Here is a 14,289-nt window from a genome sequence, read left to right as displayed (position 1 = left end):
TAAGTGATTCGGGTTCGATAGGGGTAAAACTGAGTGTGTATTATTTTCAGACAAAACACACCAGCTCACCAAACAAGGTTAACAGAAGTGTACAATTCCATTGAAAAGACTGGTACATATGAACTGATGTCAAACGAATTGACGTATGGAGCAAAACTAGCATGGAGAAATGCCCCAAGATGTATTGGTAGGATACAGTGGTCAAAACTTCAGGTATTACACTGTTTTTAAAAGACACTCTTATTATTATCATCTTGATTCAGAAATATACCTTTTATTTTCTAGATTCGAATAGCTTGTATATTTTCATAACAATTGTGCGCATGAATGAATACTTTTTCTTCTCCTCTATCATGTCTTCGTATGAAAACTCACACACACACACACACAAATAAACTCTGAAAGTTTCCGTTTGCATTGTCAAAATTTGTATTGAATATTTTTTTACATTATGATACACAGTCTATACCGTTGCGTTTAGATCCTCTGATCATTCATTTATAACCCGTCACAATAGTATATACACCACGGCTAATCCCAGTGTTTTTCACTGACAGCTATTGTTTTAGCCGAGTCATACAGGGAAATAAACTCTGCATTCCTGAACTTATGTCACAATAGCTGGATATCGAGTCACGGAGTTCGTTACGTCAATATACCTTTGTCATTGAAGTCAATATTTATTGGGGTTACGCACTTGTGTGTTTTTAGTTACTAATGTTTCTGGATATCAAAGCGTCAGCATTGGGATGATTCAAATACGTCAAAAACATGGCATAAATGTGAACACATGAAACAGAGACTATCTTCATTTAAAGCGTAGTGAATCGAAAAAAAAAGATTTCACATAAAAACCGAAGATAAGGGAAACAAGACGTTACAAAAAAGTAAAGATAAGGGAAACAAGATGTCACAAAAAAACCGAAGATAAGGGAAACAAGACGTCACAAAAAACCGAAGATAAGGGAAACAAGACGTTACAAAAAAGTAAAGCACTAGCAATATGAACTCCCATCCCCCTCCCCCCAAAAAACAAAACAAAACAAAACAAAACAAAACCAAAAAACAAAATAAAAAAAAAAAAACGGGAATGACATTAAGTGTTCCGGAAGGGTAAGCATGTCCTGCTTATACAAGTATATTTTAATCAGGTAAATTATCTAGCAACAACAAATATCATGGGCGTAACTGCTGTTACGCAAGTACGTGGACGCGTAAACATCGTATTCGCAAAAAAAAGAGAGAGAGAGAGAGAGAGAGTTTTTCAGAGTACAGAGTAGTTTGTTGCCTAACCGTTTCTTTCCCCTGTTTATCTTGCCCTCAATTTTCGTCTGCAATGGACGATGCATGCGAACATTTGCATTTATTTGCCCGTAAAAATGTTGAGCCTGTCCTACCCACTACAAAAACTTATGAAGTCTCAAGCCCGGCTTCATAAGTTGTGAAAGAGCCTGGAATTTCACAGCCTCTTGCTCGATTCAGTTCCAAGTCACACGAAGATAGTTAATACCTGATATTGGTAGAAGTTGAAGCTATTAACAGCAATTAAAGTGGAATGACCCCAAATTCAAATTTCCAACAAGGTATTATTTTATAGTCTCTCCCTGCTTTCCAAAGAAACAAAACCAAACCATATCAATAGGACCAATCCAAAACTCGTAAAACAAAACTCCATATGGCAGCGGGCTTGGATTTATTTTCGGACTGTATTTTTCTTTCGATTCTCGGGCCAGCTTAGTTTTTCATGAATAGTGAAATAATAATAAAAAAACTCCTTCGGAAAATTCAAGATGTGCACCTACTTCTTTGAAAGAGTTTCGTTAATTTTCACAGATCTTACAGATAGTTTAAGCATTTTGAGGGGATAAAATTCTATTTTTTCCGACGTAGTAGGTATAGTTACGCTTTTTACCCTTTGACATTTTAACACAAGTCACCTGATCGCAATTTTGTTTCCCGATTGGCCAAATACTGATAACTAAGTGGGGTTAAAAAAAAAACTGCACCGAAAATTGATTTTGCGTGCCATGTGTTTTTTTCCTGAATGAAAGTTAGTAAATTTAACTATAAGTAAAAAGAACGCAAATTTTGACTGCGTCGGCTATCTTTATTTAAAAAAAATAATACAAATGTACTTGTTTTCTTTGACACATTAGTTTTCAAAGGAAAACAATTTTGGCCAGAAGTAAAATTTCTGCATATATTTCACCTTAGGTGCTTTCAGCAGTAGGCAAACATTATTTTTTAAACAAAAAATCAAGGTCAGACTTTTTAAATCCAAGCTCCAATGGTCCAATCCCAGCTTACCCCCCCCCCCGAAAACCTAGTTGTCCGTGCCAAAGAAAGTTCTCAAGTTTGGATCTATGAGGTATATGGGTAATATCACAGTTTGTCCCCCGTTTTTGCGTCTGTTCCAAGTCGGGCATAACTGGTATAAAGGCTTATTTATAATAAGTCGATTTTCTCCCTTCATTGTTTAAAAAACTCACTAGGAAATCTATTGTTCTTCATAAAATATTACCGAGTATTTAACCGTACTTAAATTCTTAACTTACTGTCGGGGACTGTCGGGAGATAGTCGCTGAGGAAGTTAAAAATGAACCTTCAGTGAGTCTTCAAGATTTTGTTCCGTTGTCCCGTTTAATAGTTTTATAATGTTGTGTTAAGGTCAGGCAGTTGGCTGCAGCATGCCCTGTGGTGCGAGTTAGTTTGCACCTATCATTGAAGACCCATAGATAGCCTTGGCCTGTTGATTTTTTACCCAGGTTGGATGGTATTCACTATTTTCTCTCTTATTATTTTCAAAACAAAAATATATTTTACAATGGTATATAGGCCCATTTCTTTTTTGTTTTATCTGAGATGTAATATGTTAAAGACACGTCCTTAAGGTCCTGGTCGTATCCCAGAAATACCCCTATTAATTCATCTTACATGTATATCTACCGTTATGCAAATGGAGGAATGAAGTCATTTTTTGTTTGTCGTCCGTGCGTCCAAAACTTTTAAACACAACTCCTCCAATACTCATTGATGCGCGGACTTCTATGGAATTTTGCACAGCACTAGCTCAAACGTAACATACTTCAAGCCGTGTATATTGAGTTTCCTCAATATAACATTATATAAAATGTACAAAAAATACCATCTGATGTATGATCGGCCACTAATAATCCCAGTCGCACGTTAATATATATACATCACTTTTTAGCTCACATGTCTAAAGGCCATGTGAGCATATGACGTCACGTTGCGTCTGTCGTCGTCCATAAAGATAAGGGGATCGATGATCCATCGAAATACATGTACATGCCGGCCTTTGCTTTATATCAGACCACGGGTGCCAAATTGCAGATTTTGTCAAATATCTCAAAACAGATTCAATTTGAGCAAGCAATATGTAGCCAATACCCTAAAATGCATATTTGCTGAATTTTACTGGTCAGGAGAGTGAGGCATGGGAGCCTCTACCGTATAGTTAGAATCTATAGTTGTCCGATGAGTCTAGATGCTCACGATCCATTCCTGAATCATTCCGTCTAAGTCTTCATGTTTAAAAAAAAACTGATTAATGCAGAAATATTTTAAACTATGTCTGTCCTTACATTCATCCACTCCGGACCACTCGTCTATCTTTATTAGCCATCTATCGAATTTGGTGATTTTTAGGCTTTTTTACTTTTATACTCTCACTGGACGAATGTAGGTATATTGGAATTAGCTGCGAAACGTAGCTCTATTTTTTTTTTGTATTTTCTTAACGTTAGATCGCAAAATAAAAAAAAAAGATAAAGAGCTACGATTTCGCAGCTATATTGGAATCGCCTTGTCTGTCCTTCCGTCTGACATTTGTCACACTTCTCTCAGCTTATACTGGATTGATTGCTTTCAAATTTGTATGTGGTTTTAGGTAGTACAATACAATTAGGTCATTTCTGAAAATTTGGTCTCATTTTGTTGAAATAGAGCTGTTTTGAGGCAGTCCACACAGAAATTTCTTGTGTTTGGTCATAAAAAGTGCATATTTTTTAAATCCTTGGTGTGTGGAGGTTCAAGTCATTTATAAGTAATTATTCGTAATAAGTAGTGATTATTCTTATAAATTCCAGTAGCCATGGTAACATACTGAAAAAAATATTACTGAGTTTTAGTACAAATCAGGGGTGCCTTTCCAAAACTAACAGCCAAATATTATGTTTTATAAAATATCAGGCACTTAGACACTACCACATGATGAAAGCATGCATGGAGTAGGTGAAAAAAAGTAAAAATAATAAGACCCTTTTCGATTCTTTCTCTCACAATATTAGTCCAAAAAGTTCGTGCGAAATAAGGTATTTTGAAAATCAGCCATCTGATGCTAAGAGAGAACCTAATACGGTAGGGGACTGAAACGTTCCGGATACCATTTTTCATTTAAATTACACCCGTTTACCATAACATATTTTCCATTCAAAATATATCCTTCTAAATCGCTAGAATCGCGGAGCTCCCGGGGGCTTCACCCCTTGGGCACCCATCAGAGGATCTTGAGCGGCCATCTAAACCTCCTGCCGAAAAGATCGTCCACTTCATTACAAATCTAGTTACGACACTGAATATCATCTTTAAAGAAGAGCATCCTTAAGGTCAAAATGTAAAAAGCGAAACGATAACGACTTCGCCGGAATAATGCATGCAGCTTCGCGACACTAGGGCGAAATCATTCATTTCAACTAAGTACATTTATCGTGGTGGAAGCGTAGTAAATAACTTAGAAGATTGTGGAATATAATGTCCGTCCGATAATGACAAAATAAGATTAAGGTAACAAAATAATCAACATAAAACATACGCCATCATTAAATACGTTTTTAAACCGCCAGAATTTGATCTTGAACTTGATAACATAAAGCAATAATTCATGCGATAAGAATTAACATTGGACCAACAAATTTTCTTGAAGATATCAAAAGAAATAAAAAGTTTAATATATCTCTCTGAACGCACTTACACGATAGGACGATTATTCCAAATAATAGATGAATGAGTTGAATCGAAATTATTTTAGCCGAACAGCGTTTGGATATTTGTGTACCCAGAGCAGTTGATTTAATTATGTATAGACTAAAACGCAAAATAAACAGCATTTTGAAAATGCAAAGCCATGATATTGATACAAGAGCACAGTCATTATCATATATTATGTACTATGATTTAAAAAATAAAATCAATGTCAAGCACTTCCACTTCCGGTAAAATAAATATCTCTCCAGACATAGGCATGTAAACTTAAAAAAAAACAACTCGATAAACATTGCACTCTTCGGGTAATTTCAAAGCACTACCAGGATAGCAGTGTAATTTATAATTGTAATAAAGAACCGTAGCAAATCCTATTACCTAGCCATAGACTTGTGTCCGATAAGAGGTCGAGTCTAAATGAAGATGCCTTGTCTCATCTGGGAGATCGAAATTTCAAATTGGTTGATCAAATTGTGATGTCGACCGTTTAACATCTGTAGTGATGATATTTACAAAGGCTGAACACACCCTTGTTTGAGGAAGTCCGTGTACAGAAACAAATCAACCGTGAAATGTATATTCCATAGAGTTGAGATGTTGGTATATTGCCACTTAGATAGGGGAAGTATACTATTTAGGAGTCAAAATTACCATGTTTATCATAAAGTGTCGATTTGAAACGTCCTGCATGTATAATCTTAATGTACAAATTAAGGTCTAGGTTTAAGGCAGACGAAGGTGTATCAGTTGTCTCTTTAAGTTCATTTGGGTAGATTAGATGTTAGTAATCCTTGAAACTACGATTTTTCGGAGATGTATATAAAGGAAAGTGAAATTGAAGAACTTGGCTACTCGCTTATCTCTTTTTCCTGTAGGAGCCCTTGTAAAAAGCTGCATGCTTTAAAGGAATGTAGGAGCGGATCGACCAAGAGTGGCACACATTTCTTTCCCATAGATATCCCGATAGTCTGCTGGAATAAATGTCCCCCAACGTCAACACAAATGTTGTCGATCAGAAATTCCAACACTTTAACATCAGACTCTGAGTACATTTTTGTCAGAATCACCGTGTTTTTATTTTCACAAAGTAAGAATTTTCTCTACCTGGTACTTTATCTTTTAATTTCATGCGTTGTAACAAAGCATTAATGAACACGACCACATAGAACTGACTTTAGCTTGTCATGTAGCAGCGTGGTGTACAAGGTAGACAAATCAAAAAAATTTACACTGGTACAAAAAGCAAGCTCCTTGAAGAAAAAAAACCCTTGTGGGTCTTTTGAATTATTAAGAGTCCACATCTAATTCCCTCCACTTGTAGAGTAGGCTTAATCGTAGTAACTTTTAGTTCATCTTTTACTGTCGCGAGTAAAATTGAAAGGAGTTTTGATAGGGGTTTAGTCGTGCACTTGGCAGATCCTGCAATATACCTCTATTTGTAACATAAACAGTTTTTGAAATTGCAAATTCTAGTGAACAACAATAACTTAGAAGTTAAGCAAACCTTCATATAAATAACTGTATCATTCTCGCACCGGTTTTGTTTTGTAAGAATTTCCATTTTCCTTAATCCTTTTATCAACACATTGATTTTCCTTCGTTATAAGGTAAACAACGCAGTTTTTTGTCGAACTTTCTTTTTATCTAGGTGTTTGATGCTCGGCATATAACAACTGCTCGAGGGATGTTTGAAGCAATTTGCAATCACATTAAATATGGAACTAACAAAGGCAACATAAGGTAATTGATATCTTTGTATAATCTCATTTCTCAGTAAATTATATTTAACGTGTTGTAAGAGGTATCATAGGAAGTATTAGGGAACTTTTGATTGTAGTGAAAATATAACAAATGGTATATGATCCAATTCCAGATAGCTTTTGAATTTAAAATGGGTTAAGAAGCACACTAATATGTCGCATGCTAGGTTGTTATGATCGGTTCGTTCGTGGTTCAGGGATCATTTAACAACTTCAATATCGAATTAGTGATTCGAAGAGGCTGGTTGTCAGTGATAAATTTCATATATTCAGAGATCCAGAGGGCAGAAGATGGGCCACAACAATCCTTGATAAATGCATTTTATTGCATGTAATTACGCACACAATACGCTGTTTTCATTAATTTTGCAAATTGATAAGGGGGCATCTCTCCTCGGATCCGCCTATTATTGTCACCACTTATACAACCAGGCCAAAACTTTTGAGCCACTACACATTGTAAATCCATAAAGAACTTCAACAAACATGTCTTGAAGACATTATTTAACGGAAACTGAAAAAAGAAAAAAAATCTTGCTCTGAAATTTTACATTTGTTATGATAAAAGAATATTTTGCAACTGAATAACGAATTTCCCAGACGAAGACGTATTGATATTGGAACGACAACAAAGTGATCGTACTGCCGTCTTGTTTTTAAGGTCTGCCATTACAGTTTTTCCTCCACGAACAGACGGTAAACATGATTATAGAGTATGGAATGCTCAATTGATAATGTATGCTGGGTACAAACAGCCAGACGGCTCTGTCATCGGCGACCCCTTTACTATTGATTTTACTGCCGTAAGTAATATAAACTTGGAGAGTATCTGCCTATTCCTTTTCAAGATTATCCATATCGTCATAACACGCTATATTTTCAAAATTAATTCATTATTAATTACAAAAATAATTGAAATTTGAAAAATAAAGTGAATAAGTACCGGTCAAAATTTATTGCCACATAGGACCAGTGCAAATAGCAGTAGGACAGATGTTTTTTTGATGTAATGCTTTTGTTGGGACACCAATACTTACAATATCCATAGGACACATGTTTTTTTACGAACAAATACTTTGAACTAATTTTGTCATTATCTAAAAAAAACTATTATAACAAAAAAATAGTACAAAAATAGTTGTTAGAACAACATTCTAATTGACGTGTTTCAAAGGTCTTTAGACCACAGCCATGGAAAAAGTGATAAACACATGACCTGCATTTCATGCAACACGGCCTAGGCTGCGTCTGTTCAAAATTATGAGGAAACAAGTAATATTACAATCAAAAGAAATCACGGAAACTCCATTTAATCATTGTTTTACCACGGACTGGCCATATTTATGCGTTATTTAACCCCAGTATCAATTTGATCCGATGGAGCAGTGTAGCGAATAGAGTCATATATCTGAGACGTTTGTATATACATACACAAATATTGATTTGTTGTTACCTTGCATATATTACGGTTCAATAAATATGAAAATAATCCCTTTAGATGAACTCCTTCCTTTTCTGTCGAAAGGTGGAAAAACAATGAGGCCATTCATAAAAGAAATTCCATCTTTACTTTTTAGCTATGCATTAAAATGGGATGGAAGCCGAAATATGGTTCTTTTGACACCCTTCCGCTTATTCTACAAGCTAATGGCATGGATCCCGAGTTATTTGAAATTCCTCCAGAGCTTATTCTTGAAGTCAACATCAAACACCCGAAGTAGGTATAAAGTATCCACTGCACATGTATTTTCTTATGTGCCATAAGATGTAGTAAAGTGAAAGACAAAGTTTCGGTAAATGTTCATGATTATGTCAGCTTATTTGTTTATTGCTTAACTCAACCTTTGCACTATTTTTATTTCTGCCCCTTTTTAAATAGGTAACTTCTACTCAAAATGCGTCCAGTGATTTTAAATGTCAGGTCATTTAAGTAGTGAATGATTAAGGTATCAGGAATTTCGGAATTTATGTACAAAAGCCAAATTTTATTGAAAAAAAACTTCTTTTTTCAGATTCCCAAGTTTTGCAGAGCTAGGTTTGAAATGGTATGCATTACCTGCAGTTTCGTCTCTGCTGTTTGATTGTGGCGGACTAGAGTTTACTGCATGTCCATTTAATGGATGGTATATGGGGACTGAGATAGCATCTAGAGATTTTCTTGACACGCACAGATTGAATCTTATTGAGGTTAATAAATTACGTTTACATATTATTCTGATAACTTTATTACTTGATTTCGTTGCTGTCATTGCCGAGTGAAGGGATCTGTTGGGGGACATTTTATTCGAATGATTTATATTTTTTGTAAAATAATTTATTCAATACACAGATATTTATAAAATTTGGCATGCATTTAAACGTTAAATGTCAGTGATTCTCATGAGTACCAGTATATTAAATTTCTACGTCAAATCCTGCTATTTTCTACCAATTACATGTATATTTCAGGGGAAGCCTCCATAGCGAGCACCGCAAAGCGGTGTGAGCTCTACGGTTATTACATGTATTATCTAAATTTCCCTTAAGGTTCCTCAATATACTAACGAAAAAAAAGTCATGTCCCGGAAGTAAGAAAATGTGACTGTCCTTGCTGAGACAAATCATCGCTTCCTTAAATCAAACAAATATATAGAAGATTACGTTTCCGTAAAAATAAATTAATCTTTTCTGATAGTTTTCGAGTCTTTCTTCATTTTTTTAATAATTGAAAGAAGTGAATATGATGGTTTTTTGTTAAAGTTCGTGAAACACGTGGATTTACGTAAGTGTATCTGCGCTGTTCCAATGTTGTTGTTGTTAAGAGCCTAACCCGCCTTGGCAAAAAATGAAACTCAGATTGTATTTTCCAAATCGAAGCATAGCTTTTCTAAGACAGGAAAGGCAATCATTTTCTTGTTTGGAATTCGTAGCTTTCGCCTGAATTATGCTTGAAAAATTTGTGGAGAACTGTAATATTTCCGATATCTGTACATATTGATCTGACGGACCAAAACTGAAATGGATGTTGCTGGAGATGCCCTTAAATATGTTAAGTATAGCGAAGTTCTATAAAGTTATTGACCAGTTTGAGAGCAAGGGAAATGGGTATGGGGTTGGAATTTATGAAAAAAAACTTTGTTTTCTCAAAAGTTATTCATTTACTGAAAAAAAACCTTCTCCATTAATTAACAAGGCAGATTTTTCAAATAAAAATATTTATTTCGCTTGCTGCTTAAATAAATATATTGCATTGGCGAAGAAAAAATATTCATACGGTTTGACCTTCCCCATTTGTAATGTCCTTTTTTACGAGTCCCACACAGATTGTACATGTACGGTAAAGCTCACGGTGTTCGCTGAATTAGGCAATGCCTACCCTATATTATAAGAAATTACATAAGTTGAGGAAGATAACAGATGGAGTCTAGAGTAGTTCTTGGTGAACTATTGCTATCACTTTGCACCCGTCATAGTCGTCCGTCGTGGTCGTCATTAGGTGTCATCGTAAATTTTAGTTAGCTAGATAATAAATTTTAAACAAGTACTATCTTTACAAAAAGATAGTCAACGCAAATTCTTGCTCTGTTAATATCCGAAAACTGATTACATACGAATATACTTTTCATAAATACTGATGAAATTGAGCATACGCTTGATAATGATATATGAAGAAAGTTCGATTGGAAATTTTTAGTATGTTGAGGTTATTCTTTCTATTCAAAAGAAATCTACTACCATCTAGACTGGGCATTATCATAAACAAATTTCACTTTTGGTTTCTGTGTAGTGTCATCCACGCTTAAACACACGTTTACCCCGCAAAATGCTCTTTATTCTTCTGTTTATCTGTTTTTCAGAAAATTGCAGAAAAATTAGGTCTTGACACTAAGAAAAATTCTTCGCTATGGCGCGACAGAGTAGCAGTTGAAACTAATATAGCTGTTCTACACAGTTTTCAGGTAAGATAACATATAATTTTTTAAATTGAACAGACCTGACTTAACAATGAATAACTAAACAGTAAAAAACCAAAGGTAAGACTCAATTGATAGGCCCTGGTGAACAATGTAAGACTCAATTGATAGGCCCTGGTCAACAAATGTAAGACTCAATTGATAGGCCCTGGTCAACAAATGTAAGACTCAACTGATTGGCACTGGTCAACAAATGTTAGAATCAGTTGATATATCTTGGTAAAAAAAGTACGACTAAACTGCATATACCCTGTACATAGGCTTGCTTCTACTATTAAATATGCAGCCCGACTATATTGGACCCTGGTCATCAAATTTACGACTCATCTGTATAGAATCTGGTCAACAAATGTAAAACTCAACGATAAGCTCTGATCATATATAGATCATGGTCAAAAGTGTGACTGCTTAACAAATATAAGACTAAATTGATGGGCCCTGGTCAACAAATGTATGACTTAATTGATAGATCCTGGTCAACAAATGTAAAACTGAACTCTGCTTAACAAGTGTAAGAATAAGCTATGTCCACCCCGGTCAACATATGTGAGACTAGAATGTATAAACCCAGGTCAACAAGTGTAATACTAAACTGATTAGACCAAAGTCACAATATGTAGGAGTAATCTATATACCAACAGATCAACAAAAGTAAGATTAAGCTGTTCTGGCCAAGGTCAACAAGTGTAAGACTAAATTGTGTAGACCATCAATGATAATACATGGACTCAAATGTATCTATAGACTCTAGACGACAAATATCATACTAAACTATATAGACTTTGGTCGTAGAAGGTAAGAAATAGATAGACTAAACTGTATCTATAGACCCTAGACAACAAATGTCATACTAAACTATATAGACTGTAGTCATCAAAGGTAATACATTGACTAAAATGTATCTATAGATCGTAGACATCAAATATCATACTGAACTATATAGGCTGAAGTCATCAAAGGTATGACATGGACTGAACTATTTCTATAGACCCAAAACATCAAATATCATTCTTACCTATATGACTTTGGTCGTCAAAGGTACGACATAGACTAAACTGTATCTATAGACCCTAAACAACAAATATCATACTGAACTTATAGACTCTGGTCATCAAAGGTAATACATAGACTAAACTATTTCTATAGACCCAATGCATCAGATATCATACTAAACTTTATAGACTTTGGTAGTCAAAGGTAAGAAATAGTAAGACTAAACTGTATCTATAGACCCTAAACAACAAATGTCATACTAAACTATATGGACACTGGTCGTCAAAGGTAATACATTGATTAAAATGTATCTATAGACCCTATAGACATCAAGTATCATATTTAACTATACAGACTCAGATCATCAACGGAAAAACATAGATTAACTGTGTCTATTGACCCAAGACATCAAATATCACCCTGAACTTTATAGACTTTGGTCATCAAAGGTACGAAATCGACTTAACTGTATCTATAGACTTAGGGCATCAAATATCATGCTGAACTTTATAGACTCATATCATCAACGGAAAGACATAGATTAACTGTATCTATTGACCCAAGACATCAAATATCATACTGAACTATATAGACTCTGGTCGTCAAAGGTAAGAAATAGACTAAACTAAATGTATAGATCCTAGATATCACGTATCATACTGAACTATATACAGTCTAGTCGTCAAAGGTAAGAAATATATAGACTAAACTGGATCTATAGACCCTTGACATCAAATATACTGAATTTGACTCACGTGATCAACGAAAAGACATAAATTACACTGTATCTATTGACCCTAGACAATAAATATCATACTGAACTATATAGACTCTGGTCGTCAAAGGTAACACATAGACAAAACTGTATCTATAGACACTTGACATCAAATATCATACTGAACTATTATTTTCTTTGATTCAAAGGTATGACACAGACTAAAATGTATCTATAGACATTAGACATCAAATATTATACTGAACTATATAGACTCTGGTTCAAAGTTAATACAAGGGCTAAACTGTAAACCATGAGCATTAAAAATGACTTGTATGTTTTTCATTAAATGTAAGACTTAGCTATATAGACACTTAAAAACAAATGTTACTCTTAATTATATAGACCCTTGTTAATTAAGGACTAATATGTTTAATCTGTGCTGATTATACGTGTAATATGTTACAAGTTATTTTTATCTTTATTCAAAATTTCATTCATATTACATATTTTTACAAATATTTGTGCTTTGTGTGATTTTAGATATTGTCACTCTTTTTTTAAAAGTCTACCAGTGTTACTATAATGGACCATCATGCTGCTTCGGAATCTTTTATGAAATTTATGGAGAATGAATCTAAGCAGCGAGGAGGTTGTCCAGCTGATTGGGTTTGGGTTGTACCTCCCCTCAGTAGCAGCATTACACCAGTTTTTCACCAAGAAATGCTCCTCTACAAACTCAAACCTTCATATGAATATCAGGTAACTTGAAATAAATCTTTATCATATATTTGTTTTACAAACGACACCACACCATGCAGCTAAACGAATTTAAAAAAAAAAAAAAAAAAACAGTTTCAACATAAACGGTTCAAATGAATTTTGTTAAATTGTCACTGAACGTTACAAAGAGGTAATAAGGTGCACTGTACTGATACACATGTTTATGAAATACTTCAGTGAGCAATATTGATCTACGACTATAAACCTGAATAAAATCATCACACTCGCGTTTTTGTCAATATGCTTTCACGGGGGTTTGCTCCCACTATCAAATATGCAGCCCCACTTAGTAAATATAACCTACAAAGTGGTGATCAAAAAGTTGGTGGCGCCTAGATTGAACTCATTTAAAAAATGAATGTATCACTATTTATTGCTAAGCAATCACTTGACAAATGATGAATCTAATGCATTAACACAGCTACATGTATCACCATCAAATACTTCTAATTAAATCAATACAATGATTTGAACATTCAATTTCCATATTTCTACAATCGCTTGGACCGAAAGTGAAATCCGGGATTACTCTTTGGTAGGTTATAAACACTAGTGAGCTGCATACTTGATAGTGGGAGCAAGCCCATATGATGCCATATTTAAAAACGAACTGTGCAGTCCATTTTTAAATATACTATATACATGTCATATTCCGATAATTTGATGTGACCTTCCACGATGCAATAACATTTTCCTTTTAATGTTTGATTTTGAATGCACAGAAGTTAAGCATACTTTATTTCGAAAATGTGAAAGGATTAAGACCCAGATAAACTGGATTGTTATCAGATACAAAACCTGACAACAATAGATATCTAGGATCGAATCCTACTGAGATATACATAACCAATTTAATTACATTTAGTGTTTTCATGAACACAACTTGCAACTTGGTAATATTTTGTTTTCAATTCAGAACGATTTTGATTTTTTTGGTTTATAAATTAATACTATATTTAAAACAATACAACTTGGAATTTTAAAGTCGAACCCAGGACCATATTATATTTTAGATCTGCCTTTTGTCCATGTAGGATTGACAAATCAGAATTCCACCAAGCAGGATTCAGGACCAGACTTA

General features: G+C 34.4%; 1 protein-coding gene across 17 annotated transcripts in view; it reads left to right on the top strand.

The window, feature by feature from the left end:
• LOC148606876 (nitric oxide synthase-like protein) overlaps positions 1–14,289 on the top strand; it is a 152,988-nt gene that overhangs the window by 91,254 nt on the left and 47,445 nt on the right. For all 17 annotated transcript variants that reach the window (XM_088547287.1, XM_088547293.1, XM_088547291.1 and 14 more), the window contains 7 exons: positions 51–213; positions 6,653–6,744; positions 7,426–7,567; positions 8,342–8,481; positions 8,777–8,951; positions 10,601–10,702; positions 12,993–13,187. In XM_088547287.1, coding sequence (XP_088403413.1) covers positions 51–213; positions 6,653–6,744; positions 7,426–7,567; positions 8,342–8,481; positions 8,777–8,951; positions 10,601–10,702; positions 12,993–13,187 — 1,009 coding nt within the window. The remainder of the gene's footprint in view (positions 1–50; positions 214–6,652; positions 6,745–7,425; positions 7,568–8,341; positions 8,482–8,776; positions 8,952–10,600; positions 10,703–12,992; positions 13,188–14,289) is intronic.

The sequence above is a fragment of the Perna viridis genome, chromosome 9 (assembly GCF_037379345.1).
Source record: "Perna viridis isolate PV_CMFRI_1.1 ecotype Kerala chromosome 9, ASM3737934v1, whole genome shotgun sequence".
Taxonomy (NCBI): Eukaryota; Metazoa; Mollusca; class Bivalvia; order Mytilida; family Mytilidae; genus Perna; species Perna viridis.
Note: the sequence above shows the minus strand (reverse complement) of the source record. Positions and strands in the feature narration are given on the sequence as shown.